At 28.5% G+C, this 16,054-nt stretch overlaps 3 protein-coding genes and 1 long non-coding RNA gene across 6 annotated transcripts in view; 2 read left to right on the plus strand and 2 right to left on the minus strand.

Moving 5' to 3' along the window:
• The window catches only part of LOC145184256 (uncharacterized), a 6,360-nt gene extending 3,532 nt beyond the window's left edge, over window positions 1-2,828 (plus strand). For both annotated transcript variants that reach the window (XM_090071401.1, XM_090071400.1), the window contains exons 9-16: window positions 149-241; window positions 363-543; window positions 670-759; window positions 928-1,002; window positions 1,089-1,158; window positions 1,458-1,523; window positions 1,653-1,840; window positions 2,022-2,828. In XM_090071401.1, the coding sequence (XP_089927527.1) occupies window positions 149-241; window positions 363-543; window positions 670-759; window positions 928-1,002; window positions 1,089-1,158; window positions 1,458-1,523; window positions 1,653-1,840; window positions 2,022-2,665 (1,407 nt within the window). In that variant the 3' untranslated portion in view covers window positions 2,666-2,828. The remainder of the gene's footprint in view (window positions 1-148; window positions 242-362; window positions 544-669; window positions 760-927; window positions 1,003-1,088; window positions 1,159-1,457; window positions 1,524-1,652; window positions 1,841-2,021) is intronic.
• On the minus strand, window positions 2,665-4,313 carry LOC149878923 (uncharacterized). Its single transcript, XM_090071402.1, has 6 exons — window positions 4,130-4,313; window positions 3,858-4,008; window positions 3,558-3,748; window positions 3,289-3,433; window positions 3,130-3,195; window positions 2,665-3,000 (listed from the first exon to the last, which is right to left on the minus strand). Exons 1-6 carry the CDS (start codon window positions 4,283-4,285, stop codon window positions 2,807-2,809), a joined length of 903 nt encoding a protein of 300 aa, XP_089927528.1. The 5' UTR covers window positions 4,286-4,313; the 3' UTR covers window positions 2,665-2,806.
• A 2,250-nt stretch (window positions 4,314-6,563) lies between these two features.
• On the minus strand, window positions 6,564-11,009 carry LOC149878924 (uncharacterized). The gene is made up of 3 exons (XR_016446942.1): window positions 10,871-11,009; window positions 9,574-9,653; window positions 6,564-6,771 (listed from the first exon to the last, which is right to left on the minus strand). It is a non-coding gene; the product is annotated as an uncharacterized LOC149878924 (long non-coding RNA).
• A 2,150-nt stretch (window positions 11,010-13,159) lies between these two features.
• On the plus strand, window positions 13,160-15,926 carry LOC149878925 (queuosine 5'-phosphate N-glycosylase/hydrolase-like). 2 transcript variants are annotated; one of them, XM_090071911.1, is made up of 3 exons: window positions 13,160-13,327; window positions 14,724-15,053; window positions 15,126-15,926. In XM_090071911.1, exons 2-3 carry the CDS (start codon window positions 14,739-14,741, stop codon window positions 15,822-15,824), a joined length of 1,014 nt encoding a protein of 337 aa, XP_089928037.1. In that variant the 5' UTR covers window positions 13,160-13,327; window positions 14,724-14,738; the 3' UTR covers window positions 15,825-15,926. The 2 variants fall into 2 exon arrangements, with proteins under 2 accessions (XP_089928037.1, XP_089928036.1); XM_090071910.1 differs by lacking the exon at window positions 13,160-13,327 and adding an exon at window positions 14,118-14,239.
• The last annotated feature ends 128 nt before the right edge of the window (window positions 15,927-16,054 follow it).

Below are 16,054 nucleotides of genomic sequence, written 5' to 3' on the forward strand. Positions count from 1 at the left end.
ATGAAATATTTAATTAGTATAAAAGAAAACTCCTTTTTTTGTATTTTATAATATCATTTACTGGATGTACCAAGAGAATTCCCAAATATATTTAATGGTGTAATGTATTAATATAAATGTTATATAGGTTAGTCTTTTCAAATTTTAGAATAATAACTGTTACAACCTTGGCAGTTGTTTAGACAAAGTTCAATTTGGTATACCCATTTTTCATGCATATGTTCATATCTCTAAATGTCAGGTAGTTATAATTTCAATTATAATAGCATTTATTGGTCTTTTTTAAACCATGAAAAAAAATATAAAATTTTGTTGTTGAAATACTAATAACAGAGTAATGAAGGTTTTCCTTCAATGTTCAGATGACCTATTCTCCTCGGCGTGTTAAGGGATTTGGTTTAACAGATGGAGAAGGTATAGAGAGAATGTGGTCATATTTAAGAAAGTTTTGTTACATGACAAAAGAAATGACTGCCAGCAGAAGAACTGATTTACTAACAGAAGCTTTATTACATTATGCACAAAGAGTGAGTCGAAATCAAGGTATTGTTTATGCTTTTTTTTTTTTTTTTTTTTTTTTTTTTTTTTTTAAGATTGGCTTTGTATAAAAAAAATCTCTATTAATGATCAGTAAATGTTTTTTTTTTTCACAATAGCTTTTTCTTTCAGGCAGGTATTTGGAATGTAACTTAAAAAAGACAAAAATTTTAAAAGAAAAATCTTTAGCAGAACTGCAAGAACTGACTGGGAAACTACCATGTAAGTTTTATTTTAAATTATTTTGTTGATTTGAACAATTAAATTAATTTTTATATGTACTATAGAAATCAACACCTATCTAATTATCATAGAAATGAGTTAGGTTGGATGCAAAAAGAGTGGTTGGCTGAATCATAAATTTATACATAACATTTTTTCTCTTGACAGCCGAAATTTTTGTTACTGATTCACTTGTAGAGGAATGGAAAAGAGAGCAGATTGAACTTTTAGAGGCAAAAAAAGGTACCTTAAATTTTTATTAAAGTTTTTTTTTATGAAGTCAAATAATTTTTTAATATATACGTGTATAATATAAGATATATCTTTAGTATCATGTTACACAACGTCTTCCTGGGAAGTTGACTATGCTCGTCTGTTATGGGATCACTTTCAGTTGAGGTGGTAGTTAGTCATTTGTTGAGTTTTAATGTAAAACTGTTTAAAAATATTTTTAAAGTTGTATTTTTCATGACAATATTTGTGATTTAAATGGTTAAAAAACATGATTATGCTTCATTTCTTTTAATTTCAATGAAGATACTTTTAAATAAATTTAATAACATTTTATAAAATTTTTTTGAAGTGTACAGTGTAATGTGTTTTTTTTTTCTTTAAATACATGTAAAGAATAATCCTCCCTAATTTAACAATAATCTCCCAAAAAATTATAATTTCCCAAAATTCCCTTTTTTTTGTAGAAACTCAATTGCATCATCACAGTTAAATGGAAAAAATCATAGAGATCTGATTACTAAAGCATGCAGGTATAAGGTTACTTAAGGTTTAAGATAATGTGATGATTAAGGACTTTTTTTTGGTCTTTTTTACTAAAACTTAGTTTTGTTTTATTTCAGTTTCTGCAGAGTGAATAATCAAGTTATTGGTATTTTTAGGTTGGATGAGAGACTTTCAAAAATTGAAAGAAAAAATAATGTCAAGGAAAGATGGAAAAACTCAAATCCCACTTTTATATTAGGAGTTAAAGTTGTTGAAGAAGAAAGAAGAGATTCTATTCTCATGAAGCTGCATTCATTGTCAATGGAACGCCACCTCAAGTTGATGTTAAAAGACAGATACTCTGGTAATATTTTTTTAGTAATTATTTACAAAGTTTAGTTTTAAAACACATTAGAGGTTTAGATAACTTAATGAAGTTGTAAAAATGATCTACGATTGGTTTTACCTAAAACTAATTATACGAAAAACTAACTTTTCACTTAGTAAATCATTTTTTATGCATTTTTATTTGCTTTGTCATGTAGTTGGACAGAAGCAAGCTATTCGACTGGCACAGCGTGTTAACCAGCAAACAAAAAAAATGAAGATAGAGTTATCAAAGTATAATGCACAGTTGTCTCTTATTAAAGAGCATGTTGACCTTGCTCTGGAACCATTAACTTTTGAAAGTGTAAAGGATCCAAACTCCAAAATATTTTATAAATTCGCAACTAGAACGCTATCACAACAAATCTCTTTTGATATAAAAAGTCGTATTATTGAATTAAAAGAACTTTTATTGCGATGTGAAGAAGAACGGTCTTTGCTTCAAACTGAGTGTCAAAGTCTTTTGGATTCAAAATTAGAATTACTTTCTGTACTTACGCAAAAGTGTGAAGTACTATCATTTAACATTGACAATTATTCTAAGGGTTTATCGGCATTATTAAAAAACAAATTAATGCAAGTGGAACATGAAATTGACACTGATAAAAATGTGTATGAGAAATTTGGTATCAAGCTCCCCATTGCTCTTAGTGCTCCACAGTGTGAATATCTTGGCAGCATCAATACTAACGTTATTTTACCTAGCGAGTCTAACCAATCTGATAGTGAAGAGTCGCTGGAACTTTCTAACTCAGAATCTTCTGACTCTGAATCAGATTATAACTTTTGTACTAATTATTAGAGAGTAATTATTGTTTTTTATTGTTCAATATGTAAATATTTGTGTATAACTTATAATACTCTAGTAATGCTTTTAAAATGTAAAATTTCTTTTGAGCCTCATTAAGTCCATGTAAAACTTCCTTTAACAATAAATAATATGTCATTTTTCATTAATAACAAAAGTTATTTGTTCTTTTATCTTCATGATTTTATTTATTTGTTTCTTTCCGTAATCGCACGGCTTTTTAATGCTGCCATCTTTTTTTCTCCACTCAATATCCTCTGGGATCCCTTGAATAATAAAGTTCCCTTTTAAATAAGGAACCTTTGCAGTTTTGCAATTGATTGCTTTAGCTGAAAGCAAGGTAAAGTTTAGTTAGAATTGTGGCACGTTCACAAAAATTTACTTCTAAATCAAATTTGATGAATTATATACCACAAAGTCGATGTATAATATCTTAAAAATAAACAATTTTACTATACCATACGATTTGTTGAACAGATCCTGCAAATCTTGATAAGAATAGGATGGCTCCTTTTCTTTAATCTCTAACATGATATAAAAGAAAAAAACTAATAAGAAGGCTGATGAAATTTGCGATATTAGAATAAAATGACTTCGTTAATTTTTATAAAACTTACCAAAGAACTTCCTAATCTCAATATCAATTTTGATGTTGCTGTTTAGGCATTCTATCCCTCGTTTAGACCCATAATAAGAAATCTCATTGTTCTCATCAACTAATATGTTAGCACTTTCAACGCCAAGTTGTTCAAGAACAGTTATCTAAATAAAAAAGAAAATTCTAATGTAAACAATAGCTTTAAAATCTATTAATGATTATAAACTTTAACTACAAAAACTTTAAATTTTTCAAAAATAAGAAAAACCAATTGAAGATAAAACTAACTTCATTTAGAAGTCTCTTTTTGTGCTTCTTTAACAGATGTTTTTTTTCACTTTCTGACATACTTCTGACGTCGACTTCGTTAATTCGTTTCGCTTCTTCTTCGCATCTTTCTCTCTTTGATGGGCTCAACTTTTTCCATTCATTGGAAACCAATGTGTTTCTCATAGAATTGCCAAGACCGTTTAACCTACCTTAGTAAACAATATTTGTGAAATTGTAGATTAAGTCGGTAGTTATAGTGAAAAGTAATTTAGAAACAGTAAGCCATCACAAACTATACACAATAAATTAAAATATTACCTTCTCTAGACAATTGGCTGTAAAACATATTCTGTGCAGTAAGCCGTCTGTCTCCAGCCTTTTTTTTGTAACTATATTCTTCTTCGCAGGAAACATTCTCAGGCTGTTTCCTCTTTTTCCCTACTTTGGCATTTTGATTACCAATCCATTTCTATTAAAAATACATTACATGATGCGAGATATAATATGGTGTGAAAAACTTTAGTTTATTGTTAAATGTTTTTTGTTAAATGTTTTGTTAAATGTTTTCAACTGGAAAAAACATTATTTACCTTTACTTTTTCTATTGGAAGGTTTGTTTCAGCAGCTGCTGCTTTGACTTTGTCTTTCATTAAGGTAGATGTCATACCTGATTCATAATGTTGAGTTAAAATAACCTTTACCTCATCATCCATTTTTGCATATTTTTCTGGCCTCTTGTTAGCCATGCCTTAGGTCATTTACAATTTATGCAAATTTTTACAATAGGTATTAATTGTTTGATGGGTTTTACCTTAAATTATTTCTACGTTACTTAACCAACGTTACTAAATTCATCTTAACTTTTTTTTTTTTTAATTGCTAATTAATTGTCAGTTGCCGATGCCATGAAAGATTACGAATGAAGGTTATAACGGTTAAATCACTTATCCGAGTTCAACCTAGCCCTCTCACGTACCTTTAAAAAGCAATAACTTTGTATTAGATTTGGTCACAAGATTTTTATAAAGTTTATTTGGTCAAATTAGTACTAAGTTACTTTTCGACAAGAAACTTATTTCATTAAGAGTACGAGGATTATTTCCTAGTTTGTGTTCTGTTCAGGGACCTGAGGATTATATTACATTGAATGATATTAATAGAATTCAAATAATTTTAGACTGTAAAACATTTTATCTTAGTTGTTAACATGTTTTCAAACTGCATTTTATGTACTTTTTCTGTCTTTTGATACTTAAGAAATTCTAACCCTAACTTTTAGTACCAGAGTTGTAAAAAAGTATCCTTAAAGTAAGAAACTTTTTAATGCTAGTTCATTTGCTTAGTTTCTTATAAAAAAAAAAAAAAAAAAACGTGTATAAAGTTTAAAGGAATAGAAAAAGGAAAGGAAATAAACCATCTTTAAAAGCAATCAACTATCAATACTAATAGTTACGAACAAAATAATTCGTTTACACTCAATTAGCCTGTATGTCTTCATTAAGTATAAACTGGTTGGTATTAACACCTTTTTGTTTCATTATAAATTTCGAATTTTTTTATAATAAATCACTAATTTTCTTTATGCTGCGCAAATTACATCGCTATATCAAATTCGCTCAATACATTGCTGCCATAAGATAAGTTCAACATGCATTTCATTATGTTTCTTGAATACAAACTTAGAAGAACCAAAACACGTTAATTTCTTTTTTTTTGCGCTTTAACTGTAGGAACTGTAGGATGGTTTCTTCATGTAAAGATTTTTTCAATACAGATTAAAGAGAATATCAATTTAAAGTGCAATTAAAACTGTACATTAATTTCTAAGTAATGTGAAATTTTAATTGCATTTTAAATTGATATTCTCTTTCAGTCATTCTTTTAAATAGCTTCTGTAATAGAACTACTAACTGCAGAAAGGGATCGTGTCCATGTTTTAAAAAAATGTTCTACACTTAAAACAAAATACATTAAAAAAATTATGTATTTACCTTACGCACTTACCGTTGAATAGCTAGGAAAAAATTGAAAAACCTAAGTTTGAAAATAAAGTGTCAAAATAGTTTTTTGTCTTTCTTGTAAAATCCGGATTTGTGGACTTGTAACCTTTCTGCAGTTAGCGATTCAGTTATACAACATGTTTATCTTCTTTTCTTATACTTTGTTCTCGGAAGAAAACCATAAATAATAGAAACCATATCAAAATAAACAATCTATTTTAGGAATGATTTGGAAAATGTTCTTGAAAAGAATGAGAACGAAACCGATACACCAATTAAACGATGAAATGCAGCAAAAATAGGATTTTAAGCAAAGATTGTAGTCACCACATATCCTATTATCAATTATTAATTAAATATTAATGAAAAACCTGGTCGCTGATTTCACCTCTTTACAGAAAACAAGGAAAAAATTGAAAAACCTAAGTTTGAGCTAACTGCAGATTTAAGCTAAGCAGCTTAAGCTGGATCAACACGACACACAACGCGCGGCACTTTTCCCAACCACCGCAAGTTTAATTTAATGGCACTTTTCCTAACCACCATCTAATTTAATTGAAGCGCTGCGTTGTTCGTTATTGTGGCTCCCGTTACCCTCAAGCAATAAAAGTACTCGAATACATCAGCTGATTAATTTTAGCTCATTAGAAAATTTAAAAGAAAAAAAAACTAGAGACCGCCGATTCGTAACTGTTTATCGGATTGCGGATTGTGCACCGAATTATCTATGCTAAACGGTTCAAATAACTTAAGAATTGATTTGATCCGAAAATAATGAATCGGAAAATAATTAGTTAAAATTTTTTCGGATTGCAATCCGATTCGATACTTTCGGATCGGATTGCAATTTTTTCGAATTGGAATCTGAACCGATATTATTTATACGGATTTATACGGATTCAGAATAAGGAATGCTTTTGAAATAAGATTCATTTTTATTTATTTATATTTTTTGGCTGGGTTTTTGATGCCTAAAAAAAACCCGTAAGGTAATTTTAATAAAGATATAAAGAAAACAAAAAAATACAGCAAGCATAATATATCTTTGAATCGTAACGTTATAAAATATTTGAGAAACAAAAAACAATACAAGTTTTGGTGAAAACTGTTGAGCCACTTTAAAAAAACAAAATATTTCAGATGATATATGAGAAAGGATTTCTGATGCTTCAGTTGTTTCTTGCACCAAATTTTTTTAACAACGATTTCTACAGTTGTATTTTGTTAATCACCTAAATATAAAAAAAGAAAAATTATACGATGTCAGAGGAGGTATTTTTCTTATAAAAACCTTTGCACTTTTGTAAAATGTTTGTATTAAAAAACAATAAACTGGTTAAATCAACTTTCGTACAGAAACTTGCGCAATTGTTATTCGCAGGTTTTCCAAAAATACCTAATAGACTTTTTATTTTTATTAACTATAGTAGAGTGAACTGAAGAGTTTACGTTGGTGAAATGGCACCTTGGAAGAGGAAATTAGGTTAACAATATCAGTAACATAATCATCTTCCATCAACATAAAGACGGAAAACATACATCCAAAAAAATTTAAGCTCTAATATGAAAGTAACTACATATAAGTGTTATCATAACCTATTTCCAATTCAAGATATATAATAGATATTGTATCCAAAGATTGGATGTAGAATAAAAGATGATTTTAAAGATGCTGCAAGGGAAACTTGGAACAAAATCAATAGGGAAGAGGAGGGAGCATTGGTAGACTTGCAAATATTCAGCCATTTTAAATCAATTTCAACTTTTGAATGCAGATACCAAATGTTGTTTATAATCATTTCTTTCACAGAAAATATTGTTAGGTTTTAAGCATTTGTTACCTGTAAATGTACCTTTTGTTTATTTTGCCGCCAGGTTGAATTTTTTTCACGTTTAACTGTGTATGGTGAATACAATACTTTTAAGTTAAGGGTGTTTTTTAATGTTTTAATTTTTTTAAACTAAAGTTTAAACCTAAAACTCATAAAAAATTAAAAAATTAAAAATTTTTTATTACAAATATTTCATTTTGAAGCACTCATTTGTAAAAGGTGAGGATTGGTACATTGAAATCGGGTAGCATTGGTACAGAATTTTTAATATCTGATTTGTAGATTACATATATACTTGGTACAGTGTAGTAAAATATACTTTTTACAATGTGGTTCTTATTCTCAAATGCTTTGCTAATGTATAAACTATGCACTATGCAATTTAAATATAATTGTTTAAATACTTGTTATTTAAATAAATTATCTTCATGTTTCTTTCTATGTTATAAAATATTTTATTCATTTTAAAATCTGTTTAATCTTTAGAAAATTCAAAAGTATTATACTTAACCATTAGTATTTCTGAACATAAATTATATTAAAACATAGCTAATGCATTTAAAAAATAGCGAAAGTTATTAACCTCCAATTTTTTCTGATATTCTTTTTGTTTTTTAATTTCTTGTTATAACGTGCCAATGCTCCCTCCTCTCCCCTACAGAAGATATGAAGTCAATTTCATCCCAAATTATTTAGCTGAAGTCAATAAATTTTGGGTAGCATAATGAAAATTAAATTCTTCCTTAAACACTTAAGAAAAGAATACAGACAAAAAAATACAACTATTACTTAATTAATACATCAATCTATCAGAAAATCCTTCTAACAAGATGTTACACTAACATGCAACATTCATACAGCATTAGAGAAGGTCCTGATAAAAATCAAATTTAATAACAGAGTAAAATACAAAATTAACCGATAAATATACTTTAAGTGAACTTCATCTCATAATTATAATACAACAGTGGTAAAATTTATTTAATAAATTTAATATATCTGGTACTTGCTTACTATCTAGATGTTGGCAGCGGTTCAAATGAACTACTACTTTTTTTGCAGGCTCTTCTGCACATGTCTATGTTTATCTCTGCACACGTTTGTTCAATCCACTCACAAATATCACCAATTTTATTGGGTCTGTCCTTATATACAATATTCTTCAAGTAGCCCCAAAGGAAGAAGTCTGGAGGAGAAAGAACCTTGTCTACCTTTTGATCAAGCCAGCTTCTTACTTGACAGGAATAAGGGGCAGATGCCCCATCTTGTTGAAAGTACATACCATGTTGTTTAACTTGAGGCCATAAAAACTCTTCAAGCATTTGTAGATATATACCAACTGTGACTGAAATGTCAACAAAGTATGGACCAATTAGACCACTTGAATATTATTCCACAACACACTTTAACTCCATTCTTTGAATTGGACAGAGTATCAGTTTGTGCTGATTAGAGTAGGCCTGATAAGAACAAATGATGGTTTGTAATACCATTCATCATGAAGTGTCTCGCATCTGAACAAGTAATATTGCTTAGCAAGTTGAAATTTCGAAAGTCATGAAGCCATGGTTTTTTTTATATATTTAAATTAATAATTAAACTTTATATATGTATAGATTTTAAATAAATATATTTGGTAATTAGGAGCATTTTAAAACCAAAAGCATGTACAAAATTTATGAAACACCATGTACAATTCTCATTAAAAAGTTTTTTGTGCAGAAACGTCTTGTAAAAATCAGGTGTGATTGATAAATTTATAACTATGTATTACATAATTATAAATCTATTAACTACACCCTTTAATAAATAAATTTATAATTATATAAATAAATCATTACATAAAATAATTATAACTAGTTCTTCTGTTGTCAAGCTTCTATTTCTATCAACAACTAACCATATAGAATAAAGTAAATGCGGTAGTTCATTTTATTTTTGTTACAAATAAGTTTAAATAATTAAAAAAAACAAAAAACAACCAAACAAAACAAATCACAATTTAAAATTTTGAAAGGAAATGTGTTCAGCTTCACACAATTTATAAGGTACTTAACTAAAGATTTAACTTAAAGATTTTTTAAATAATAAAGTTCTATTTTAAGAAATTCTCTCCAAAGATTAAATATCAGATTAACCCACAAGAAACAGATATAGGGGATTCAATAAAAGCCACAGAGAAGATGAGACAGTTCTACTTACTATGGTTCCCTTTGAAGAGCTTTGTTCCCAACATGCTTCCCACTGATAGTGAATTACTTAAGAGATATTACTGGCTCAATCTGAACAAAAACATCAGGTACATAAGATTAAAAATCTAATTTTAGTATTTGTTAAATAAGTATATTTAAGTGTATACATAAATACATAAAATTTATTACAGGCTGTATTTGACAGCACGTTAATTGTCACTGAACAGAGCATCAAGATGGTCAATAATTACTACACCCTAAAAATGCTTAAAACTCTGGATCTACCTTAGCTGCTACAAGAAGATGAAACATTTTTTGATGGAGAGCTGTGTCCTGTTTTCCATTCACAAGATAAATATCTTTGACTTTATCAAAAGTGAAACAGACAGGGATAATGAGGCCAAGAGGGAAAATGTAAAATTCCTGAAATAATGCCTAAGGAGAGACAAAAAGTAACCAAAGATTTTGAGAAAATGTTTGCTTTTGGAAGGGAGAAGCTAAAGAAAATGGCACAAGCAACAACGCAGAAAAAAAAGAGGAAGAAACAAGAGGGTGACCATATGGGTAGAACTAGAGTTATCAGGAAGTGACAACCAGACAGAACTTGCCTCCAGCTTAAGTCCAGCAGAAGTAGAAGAGGATTCCAACTGATTACTTTTCAGCTAGAGATAGTATATGAATTGAAAGAGTTTGTTTCCCTAAAAAAAAAGAATTCCTCAGCTAGTAATTTTTGCTCTTAAGGACATGGAAATGGAAACAGAGTCAAGACCAAGATGCTAAAGAAGTCATATGATGCTCTAGAAACTAAAGATCTGAAGAATAAGAAGCTTAATACTCAGATTAATATTGTTCTGTCAGCACTGGAGAGTTTGTCAATGAGCAGTCATACCTTTTTTATGTTGGAGATCACAGAGAAAGTGCTAGGAGGTTTGTGAAAAATACATGGAAACTTGTCAAAAGCTTCAGCCTTTTACTTCTCTAAATGTGTCAGTCAGCCTAACTTTTACACTATCCTGCTGATTTAATCCTACCTTATCTTCAAACCTAACCCAAACCTCAACTTTAAGACTACTAGATAATAAGGCAAGTTAAAAGTGAACATTAACAAAAACAAGATCAAGGCATCATAAATAGAATCTCACCAAATTATAAAAAATACAATTACCATTGAAGAAAAATTTTACTTTCATAATTTAAAAACTAAATGTAAAACTGTTCTTAAATCATCATAGTATTGTAAACAAAACAAAAAATAAAAAGCATTTTAAGTATATAGAGCAAAGAGTGTAGCTAAGCAGTATACTTACTTGGAACTGCAACAGTTAAAGAGAATTTTATAACATAATGATTGGGAAATATTAGTTTCAATAAGAATACATTACATAAATTGATCTGAATACAAAGTTCAAAAACGTATTCGATTAACTGTTTTCCTATCAATTGTTGAAAAAAATTTTTTTTAGTGAAATTTAGTTCCAGACCCCGCGCTCATTTCGGTAAATTTAGAATTAGTGTAAAAACCCATTAATCTAAATCATCGGATGAGAAAAAGCATCATCTGGCGTCGATACAACCCACATTCTAAAATTTAGAATAATAGATTCAACCTATTTAGAAGATGCGGAACTGGTGATTCAATTGTCTTTTTCAAAAAAATTTGAAGACAAAATTGGCCTCCCAAGATGGCGGCGATCGGAGCTCTTAGCGGTGACAGATTTACATTTTATAAGGCTTTTTACAGAAATATGAAAGAAAATAATTAAACAGTTTTGAAAGAAAAACTAGACTATGGAATAAAGTTTAAAAAATTTTAAAGAAATGAAATGATATCTAAAAAAATCAGACAATTAAAGAAATTATTTATATGTTAAGGTACAAAATATTCGATATATTTTTTAAGTGCAATTTACGATTAAATAATATTTATGCATAATTTATGTACCTTTTAGTTCTTAGTTACCCAATGCAGTGTGCTAGAAGGTTGATAACATAACTGTATGGTAAGCGGCAGTGGTGTCTACTTTCAATTTTGAAAAATGTTATATTTTCAATTTTTGTAGCAAGATACCAGATATGTACATGCTGCATGAACTATTAGCTGAGTGCTGTGAGTACACACAACTCAGGGGTTCCTTCTAGGATTATTTTATACATAAATGTAATTGATGGATATAGTATTTAATGAGAACTTTAAATACAAAATATTATCTTACATATTCTTTGTAATATTCCAGCTCTCAATGATTGAGTCAATTGTTTTTGAGTTGTTATTCAAAATGACTTATAAAAAGAACTTTTTGATAACATTTATTTTGTATGTTATCAAACATCAACATTATGTATCTTATCAAAAAATGTATGATACATAAATTTACAATAAACTATCTGCATAAAATGTCAGAATGCATTAGTACTTTCTTATCATTTCAAACAAACCAGTTTTTTAAAATTCAAAGACAGAGGTTTAATTAAACCAACCAAAAGTGTTGTTATCATATGCGAAGAAACTGAAAGATGTTTCCTAAGGTTGCTTGCCTCAATAAATGTCAACCTTCCAAATGAATTAGGAATTCAAAATGCCATTTCTAGTGCTGTTTTGAGATCAGTTGATTACTCAAAAATATTTAATGAACAAACTTCTCATATGTTTGACTCAGTTATAACTAATAACCATTTATTTGCACTGATTAAACTTGTTTCAGAAAACTATGCAAAAATATATCTTTATCACCTGGGTAAAAAACAAACTGCCAAAATAACTGGAAAAAAGCTTAGGAAATAACTAACAAAACTTATCATATTCAAAAACCAATCAAAAATATTTTTATATGATATGATATATATATATATATATATATATATATATATATATATATATATATATATATATATATATATATATATACATATATAATAACTCTAGAAGGAACCTCTGAGTTGTGTGTAATCACAGTGCTCAGCTAATAGTTCATGCAGCATTTATAATTTTTTAGTGCCTATCTGATTAACTAATGCCTAAAAAACATTTTATCTTAAAAATAAAATCAGCTGCCTACCATGCTGTTGTGTTATTAACCTTCTAGCACACAGCATTGGGTAGTTAAGAACTAAAAGGTACATAAATTATATAACAAATGCTAACTATTTGAAACTTGAGATTTCTGCACAAGCAAACAAATACTTTTCCTTTACTTTTATTAAACAAACTAAATTTAAGCAATTTAAAATTAAAATTTGTACTTATTTTTACTGAGAATTTTTATTTTATTATATTTATTCTAAAAAACGAAAAACAGAAAGTTAATATAGAGCAACTTATTGTAGGAATATGTTTTGTTAAATAAAAAAATATTTATATTTGAAATTTATGCAAATATATAATATTCCGTTATTTTTATGAAAAAAATCTTATGTTAAACAAAAAAACTAGATTTTTATTAGAAAATTATATATTTATCAATATTTGAGCTTAAGATATAAAACTTGATTATCATCAGTTTCTTAATTTTCATATCAGCATTCGTTAATTCTGCCGCCATCTTGGGAGGCCAAAACTGGCTTCAAAAAATTTTCCTTATACGCTATCCAGTTATATTTTGAGATCAGTGTATCCAGTTATATTTTGAGATCAGTGATCGTAAGCTCTATATTATGCGGACTTAAACGAACCTCTTTTTTTACATGCATTGATATTTTGGTTCCACAAAAATATTTAATAGTTTTAAAATACTGGTATGTTTAGAAGAAAAACTACATAATATGAGGTGATATATTCGTGCATGTTGTTCAAAAGTTGCATTAAGCGAATATATATTTAATGCAAATGTTTATCAATTAACATACATACATACATACATACATACATACATACATACATACATACATACATACATACATACATACATACATACATACATACATACATACATACATACATACATACATACATACATACATACATACATACATACATTCATACATACATACATACATACATACATACATACATACATACATACATACATACATACATACATACATACATACATACATACATACATACATACATACATACATGTAAATCTTATTGATATATACTAACTCAGCTATGTGAATTATAATAAATTTTTATATCTAGGTAGATGAACTTTAAATGCAATCCAAAAAATAATTTGTTTTTTTCTCCTATTTTAAATTAAAAAGCTAATTTTTGCTCAAAACTTGTCTTGCAAAAGAGATTTTTCATAAGAGAAATATGGCCTGCAAGGACTGGTAAAAAAATGACTTGCTTAGCTGTTATTATTTAAAATAAATTAAATTTCACACAAAAAGCTGTTTGAAAACTGTAACTTTTAACAGTTAAATTTTTAAAAATAATTGGTTTGGTTTTAGGGAAATTATGGTTCATTTGAAAGAAATAAAATAATTGGTGTTATTAAAAATTATTATTGAGTGGTATTAAATTAAATTAATTATTAAAAATTATGAGTAGTAGACAAATATTTTCAATCTATAGAGTATTAACCATACACCTTTTGAGATGTTTTAAACAATAAACTTGTGTGAAAAAAGCTGAAAAATGTTAACTATATATTATTAATAAAATTAAAAGAATCAAACAAAGCTAGTTTATGTCAGAAAAGAATAGAAGAACACCGTTAAACAATATTTTGAAGGTAAGATCTAAGTATAATAGCATGTTAATTACAGAAAAGTGCAGACATTACATTTAAAAGCATTAGTTATAAAAAAAAACATTTAGTACAAATGCTTATTTGCATTAAACATATTCATTTTAGAGAACTTGTGTACACTTTACACCAGTCATACTTTTCTCATACTTGACATACATAAATGCATCCATACATACATACATACATACATACATACATACATACATACATACATACATACATACATACATACATACATACATACATACATACATACATACATACATACATACATACATCAAAATATGTGTTTCACTGTGTTCTATAATTAAACTCTCGGTTGCTTATATAGTTTTAGATCACAATCAAGAGAAAAATATGGAAAAATAGGCTGTCATTTATGGACGCAAGTACTTCTGTCCATTCAAATATTATTTGTGTCAATGAAAAGATCTCTCAAAATGTTTAATAATTTTATTTTAACTAGCGCATAGTTGCTGTAATGAACCCCCGTGAATCAGGTGCATTTATTGCTAACAACACTAAGCATGTAAAAATCGTCACGACATGTATAAAGTCTGCAGCGCAACTTATTTACGAACGGATGAAAATAGACAAGTATTCAAAAACCAAATGGAAAGAATGGCCGTTGCACCCTAAGGTGTTAAGTCCAGAGACTGTTGATTGGATTTTTGTTGTTGATACATTAAATTTTTCATTCTGGCTGCCTGGAGAAAAGCAATTCCAGTTAGATTATCATGAGACTGTCTATGAAGATTATGAATCTCTATGTGCTGCTATCAACAGGGCATTAGAGGTAAGGCTTTCGAATTTCAGTTCAGAGAAAGTTCTAATGCCACGTGTAAAAGATGTATTTTCAAATTTTTAGGAGGGTATACCTATCACCACACCAAGTTATTACAAAAATATATCTTTAGAGATCGTTCGGCATATTTTTCGTTCATGTAACGATACAGAACTACCTTTATTAGAGGAACGCACTAAAAATCTTCGTGAGGCAGGAGAGATTTTAAGCAGTGCCTATAATAATTCTTTTAGCAATTTTTTGTTAAAGTGTGATCAAGACGTTACAACAGTGATTGAAAGAATCACAAACTGTTTTTCTTCTTATCGCGACACTGGAATTTTTGAAGGACAAGAAGTTTGCTTTTATAAACGCGCTCAGATTCTCATTGCAGATATCTGGGCATGTTTTGAAGGTGAAACTTTTGGTAAATTTAGAAATATAGAAAACCTAACTATGTTTGCAGACTACCGCGTACCTCAGGCGCTGTTGGCTTACGGTGTTATTTCATATTCCGAAGATCTAAAGACTTTGGTGCAAAATGGAATCACTTTAAATATGTATTCACGAGAGGAAATGGAAATTAGAGGATGCTCTATTCATGCGGTTGAGCTGTTACGTAAAGCAATCGCTGATATAATCATGGATGAAAATTGCATGCCTATAGAAGAAGTTGATGTTAATGCCGTTCTAGTAGATTTTTACCTATGGGACTTCGCTACACGGAACTTGGAAAAGATGAAGGAATTCCCTCAACATAGAACGCGATCAACATTTTACTGACTTTTTAAACGACCACTATTCCGAAAAAAATTCCAATTAAAAAAAAAAGAAGCGAAAAAATGTACATTATTGTTATTTTCGAATCATCTTTTCTGACGAAAATTTCTTTAGTTTTGATATATATATGTATGAGATATACATCTTTTAAATAGGGAGTATATAACGCGTATAAAAGTAATCAAGTCAAAATCACTGTTAAAACGAAAATTTTTCAGGTAAAAATGTCATGC

Source organism: Hydra viridissima, unplaced genomic scaffold (genome assembly GCF_058129835.1).
Source record: "Hydra viridissima isolate aposymbiotic clone 2 unplaced genomic scaffold, HvirCarnegie_v1 scaffold_14, whole genome shotgun sequence".
Classification (NCBI taxonomy): Eukaryota; Metazoa; Cnidaria; class Hydrozoa; order Anthoathecata; family Hydridae; genus Hydra; species Hydra viridissima.

Excerpts from the sequence above, each read along its gene's own strand:
- LOC149878923 (XM_090071402.1), bottom strand. The coding sequence starts at position 4,285 with ATGGCTAACAAGAGGCCAGAAAAATATGCAAAAATGGATGATGAGGTA. Across the intron at positions 3,749-3,857 it reads CAGCCAATTGTCTAGAGAAG|GTAGGTTAAACGGTCTTGGC; the intron begins GTAATATTTTAA and ends TTGTTTACTAAG. Across the intron at positions 3,196-3,288 it reads TGAGATTAGGAAGTTCTTTG|AGATTAAAGAAAAGGAGCCA; the intron begins GTAAGTTTTATA and ends ATATCATGTTAG.
- LOC149878925 (XM_090071910.1), top strand. The coding sequence starts at position 14,195 with ATGTCAGAAAAGAATAGAAGAACACCGTTAAACAATATTTTGAAG. Across the intron at positions 14,240-14,723 it reads CGTTAAACAATATTTTGAAG|CGCATAGTTGCTGTAATGAA; the intron begins GTAAGATCTAAG and ends TATTTTAACTAG. Across the intron at positions 15,054-15,125 it reads CTATCAACAGGGCATTAGAG|GAGGGTATACCTATCACCAC; the intron begins GTAAGGCTTTCG and ends TCAAATTTTTAG.